This window comes from Triticum dicoccoides, chromosome 6B, assembly GCF_002162155.2.
Source record: "Triticum dicoccoides isolate Atlit2015 ecotype Zavitan chromosome 6B, WEW_v2.0, whole genome shotgun sequence".
Lineage (NCBI taxonomy): Eukaryota > Viridiplantae > Streptophyta > Magnoliopsida > Poales > Poaceae > Triticum > Triticum dicoccoides.
In genome coordinates this window covers 204,872,200-204,877,495 of record NC_041391.1, presented here as the reverse complement: position 1 = coordinate 204,877,495, position 5,296 = coordinate 204,872,200, and the positions used below count along the sequence as shown (strand labels likewise).

Below are 5,296 nucleotides of genomic sequence, written 5' to 3'. Positions count from 1 at the left end.
AAGAAGCTCGCAGATGCAGCAGGGGGTCGGCCCACCTGGCCGAGCTGCTGCACTCCCTTGTTGAAAGCCCCCCTTATCGCTAAACCCTGGCCCTCCTGGCCAAGGCTAGCGTGGACGGGCGGCCCTCCAGTCCGGACCACCTGGTCTGAAGCCGCTCCGAGCGAAGCCGGCAGGGAGGGCGTATGACCCCGGCCCTCCTGGCCGAGCGAAAGCCCTCCCTGGACTTGACCTCCAGTCATCAGGATAGTCGTCGCCGTGGACGACGCAACCCCTTTTTCTTGCACAGTGAGATCATTTACAGCTTTGGTTACTTTGACCACCATTCCTTCGGTGGCCCTGGACAATGCTATTGTTACTATAACCAGTAAACATAGCTCTTCTACTAGCTGTTTGACCTTTCCAGTAAGCCTCTACACTGAGATTTTTTGCAAATTTAGCTATTCTACTCTCCTTAGGGATACTACAAAACCTCTCTGACATATGTCCTACCAGCCCACAGCATTCACAATACGATGACAATTTTTCATAGCGAACATCAAACTGTTGCTTTTCTTTACTACCTAAAGGGGTGAATTCTACCCTACTCTTGATTGGCTCATATAGTGGGATTTTCACACGCATACGCAAGTACTTCTCAACAATCAAATGATCCTGGTGTGAAACGGTGATCACTTCACCGAGTTGCCCCCCAGAGACCGACCCACATCCTCAGTTTTAAGCTCAAATGGTAGGTCACGAACCTGGGTCCATATAGCCATGGATCCAAGGTCCACCCCCGCTGGGTCGCCCTTGCCGTCGAACTCGGCGAAGATGATCCCATCACGGTTGTGGTGCCATGGCTGGGCCTTCAACACGAAACATCTGTCTACGTCGTTGGAGAAGTTGAGGATGAACCTCCCGTCGGCGCTGGCCACCTCCTGAACAGTGACCCCGCCTTGCAACCTCCAGGCCGACGATGAACGAAGGTCGTCGACGAGGATCCGAGGATTAACTTGGAAAGGCGAGAGGAATCGCCCTACCACCAAGCATCCTCTGACCGCTCTCCGCGCGGCCTCCATGTCGATGATCAGAGGGGAGCCATCTCCACATGGCCGCCTCGGCGATGTCTTCCCAACGCCCTCAGGCGAGGAGGCCGGAGCAGGAGGATTCTTCTCCATAATGGCAGGCACACTTCCGGAGCTCTTTCCTACCTCCTCCGTCTCCCCTTTCCTCTCCATCTCTCCCCTTTTCACCAAACTAGCAGGTCTAGACAAGAAAACCCGATAGGAAGACAGAGGCTTTTTTCATGTATGATGAACTGCGGACCTCGAGCAATCCCCCTCGGTGTTATAATAGTGTCTCCTCGCCACAAACGGGACGAAATTCGTGCATTTAAAGAAAAATAATGGGTCTTGAAAGAGCAGTTTCCTACTTAAAATCCCCCTAATTTCTCTCTTCCCCCTAAATGTGCAGATAAAAGCCCTCCCCTGATTTCCCTCTTCCTTTTCTATAATTCTCAACAAGAAAATCTCTCTAGGAATCTGATCAGCAGCATTTCTTTCCAAAACATTAATACTCAAATCCACAAATCCTACTCTGGACGGGAGCACTTCCTTTGGAGAAGATCTCCTAATATATGGCAGTACCTCCTGATTGTCGTTGTTGCCTTTTTCGGCCGCCACTCTCCCCTTCTGATGGAAGCGAATCTCACCTGGGATCCCGTCCATCAGCTCCTTTGCACGCAACTTCATTCGCCTCCAGCAGGTCTCCCGATCTGGAGATCGCCGGAGGATACGCCTCGACTCCTCTTGATGGATTCCCAATCCAGCTTGCTGGCTGGGCCCCCGAAGAAATCCCCCTCGCTCATGGCTTCACTAGCCGCCGGGAACTCCGCCGCCAGGGTCACCGCCGGGTTTGATTTGGTAACGTTAGCTAGGAGCCATGCCCCGTGGGTGGAATTGAGTAATGGTATGCTGATTAACGTAGATCAATCCATCCGCGGTGGATTTGATAGTTGTATCACGTCCGCGGTGTCCAGTAGCAGCGAGCTCCAGTGTAGATCGATATCTGAAGCGCAATCGCAGGCAACCAGAAGGTGCCCCTTTTTCTTATTGCGGTCTGCCACCCTCAGTTATTTATTGCAATGTGAGGGTTTTGGGGAGATATGGGAACTGGGGTAGGCGTCCCCTCCACAGGCGGGCCAAAGGAGGACAAAGGTGTCCACGCCGACACAAACAAGGCTCAAATTTGAACCAAAAATGGATAAAAAAACACCGTGTCCATTTGTACGTATTTTGTCCATGCGGACCCAAACAGACCCGACTGGACCTGAGCCATGCAAGACACAATTCTGGGGATTCCACGAAACCAGAACAAGCGAACAAGCTGATGTGCCGTCTTCTGGTTCATGCATTTCCTGGTGAAAGGCTATCACTACATAAACATTGAACCTAACGAAAGATACGCTAAAGTTCTCACGCCTCAGTCATTGGCAACCAACTCTGCGCTTCCGTCTTTGGCAACCAACTCTGTGCTTCCGTTTTCTAGCCTCTGAAGGACCAGCTGCTTCTTTGGAGCAAAGCCTTTGGCTATCGACACGGAGCTTACATCCACGACAACGGTATCGTCTTCCTTGAAGTCACCCTTGAGGACACCGAGAGCTATCTCGTTCTCCACCATCTGCTGGATCACCCTCTTGACGGGCCTGGCACCGTAGTTAGGGTCAAAGCCAAGAGCGCCGAGATGCTCCACAGCTTCCGGTGTGTACTCAAGGTGAATCTTCTGTTGCAGCAGCCTGTTTTTGACCCGGTTCAGCTGCAAGTCCGACACATTTACAATTGCGATCAGGTCAACGAAAGCCAAACAGTGGAATACAACTAGAATTTAGTTCCGTGACTCAAGCAAATTTGCATGCAAGTAATTATAAGGCATTTACCTGTATCTCCACAATGCGATTTATCTCTGTTGAGTCCAGTGGTTGGAACACAATGTATTCATCTATCCTGTTCAGGAACTCTGGTCGGAATGTCTGTCGAGCAATCTCCGTCACCTGCTTTTTCATTACCTCATACACCACATCCTTGCTGTCTGTTGTGTTTCTGAGGGTGTCTAGAATCAGTGGTGAACCAATGTTCGAGGTCATGATGATCACACAGTTAGTGAAGCTCACTGTTCTGCCCTGGGAATCAGTTATTCTTCCATCGTCCAGCAGTTGCAACAGGATGTTGAAGACATCTTGGTGTGCCTTCTCAATCTCATCAAACAGAACGACAGAGTAAGGCCTGCGGCGAACAGCTTCTGAAAGTTGTCCCCCTTCCTCATAACCGACGTACCCCGGTGGTGCTCCAACCAAGCGAGAAACAGCATGTTTCTCCATGTACTCACTCATGTCAATCCGTATTAAGGCATTTTCAGTGTTGAAAAGGAATTCAGCTAGCGTCTTTCCCAGCTCAGTCTTGCCTACACCTGTAGGGCCCATAAACATGAAGCTCGCTATTGGACGGTTAGGGTCCGATAGGCCTGCCCTAGAACGACGGATTGCATTGGCTACTGACTTGACTGCAATATCTTGGCCAATAACCCTCTTGTGGAGTACATCCTCCAGTAGCAGTAGCTTTTCCCTATCCGATTGTTGAAGATTTGACACTGGAATACCAGTCCACTTGCTAACTATCTCAGCAATATCAACATCCGTCACCTCTTCTCGAAGCATCGACTTTCCTGACTGCTGGAATTCAGTAAGGTTTTCCTCAGCCTCATCCAGCCGTTTTTGTAGTGTCAAAAGCGTTGAATATTTGAGTTCAGCAGCACGGTTCAAATTATATTCTCTCTCAGCGGCTTCAATCTCCAGGTTAACTCTGTCAATCTACCACAGATAAAAGATCGAGAATTAAAGACACAAATGTGGCAAAAAAAACACAGAAGAGCAGAACATGCATGCACCTACCTCTTCCTTAATTGATTTTATACGAGTCATCAACGATTTCTCATACTCCCAGTGTTCTGAAAGGTTTTTCTGCTTCTGCTTGAGGGATTCTAGTTCAGCTTCAAGCTTGCTTAGTCGTTCTTTGGAGGCTTTGTCAGTATCATTCTTCAATGAAAGCTTCTCCATTTCAAACCTTATGATTTCCCTGTCGACCTCATCCAATTCAATAGGTTTTGATGTAATCTCCATTTTCAATTTAGCTGCCGCTTCATCAACTAGATCAATAGCTGCACACGGAAAGATAAATACATACAAGACAAAGAACGAATTAGCCCCTAGCTCCCGATAGTTGTTCCATAATATAGTATATGCAGTACCTTTGTCAGGCAAAAAGCGTCCAGTGATGTAGCGATCTGATAAGGAAGCTGCAGCAACAAGAGCACCATCTGATATCTTAACACCATGATGCAGCTCATACCGCTCTCGCAGGCCACGTAGTATAGAAACTGTATCCACAACTGCCGGTTCACCACAGTAAACCTGCTGGAACCTACGTTCAAGAGCAGCATCTTTCTCAATGTACTTCCTGTACTCATCTAATGTTGTTGCCCCAATGCAACGGAGTTCCCCACGGCCTAACATTGGTTTCAACAGGTTACCAGCATCCATTGCCCCACCAGTGGCTCCTGTAACAGAAACGAGAATTAAGGTCCAAGGACAATAATACTCACAAGTCAAACAGCATAATATAGGAAGGTTGCGCTAGTTGGGACTTATGCGGCATCAATACAGATATGTTTATGGCACGCAGATAAATTATTCCAAAATTTGGCAATACGCTGATTAATTTATAAATTATATGCCATAGGATTAGGGATCTGCAAGAGAAACAGTGGGTGACATGCTGAGATAGTCCACCAAGTATCCAACATGTATCTGGATTTCTTTTCCTTTATTCATAATATCGATATTTCCAATACTTGTTCAGATACGGTATTGATACCATACCGCATATACCCAGCTTTGCAAGTATCAGTGTTTCAGGCGGCCCAGGAGCTAAGATTACTACTTTCGCTCTCTGCTTACTATCACAACTGTATAGAGAATTACCAATCTAGTACCATTTTAGAGCTCGACTTCAATAAAGCTCAACATGCGAATGGCTGATGGCATACATAGACATACATACCTGCACCAACAACAGTGTGAATCTCATCAATGAACAAGATGATTTGTCCATTAGAAGCAGTGACCTCCTTCAGAACAGCCTTAAGTCTCTCTTCAAATTCACCACGATATTTGGAACCAGCAAGTAATGCTCCCATGTCCAACGAAATAAGCTGAAATATTGCATATGTGTGGAATCAGAATGAACAGCCAATTTAATCTCTT

General features: G+C 47.7%; 1 protein-coding gene across 1 annotated transcript in view; it reads right to left on the bottom strand.

The window, feature by feature from the left end:
* Window positions 1-2,208: 2,208 nt before the first annotated feature.
* Window positions 2,209-5,296, bottom strand: part of LOC119321870 (chaperone protein ClpB3, mitochondrial-like) — a 6,792-nt gene continuing 3,704 nt past the window's right edge. The window contains exons 6-10 of the mRNA XM_037595383.1: window positions 5,094-5,244; window positions 4,282-4,590; window positions 3,926-4,191; window positions 2,915-3,844; window positions 2,209-2,793 (exon numbers count right to left, since the gene is read on the bottom strand). Coding sequence (XP_037451280.1) covers window positions 2,461-2,793; window positions 2,915-3,844; window positions 3,926-4,191; window positions 4,282-4,590; window positions 5,094-5,244 — 1,989 coding nt within the window. The 3' untranslated portion in view covers window positions 2,209-2,460. The remainder of the gene's footprint in view (window positions 2,794-2,914; window positions 3,845-3,925; window positions 4,192-4,281; window positions 4,591-5,093; window positions 5,245-5,296) is intronic.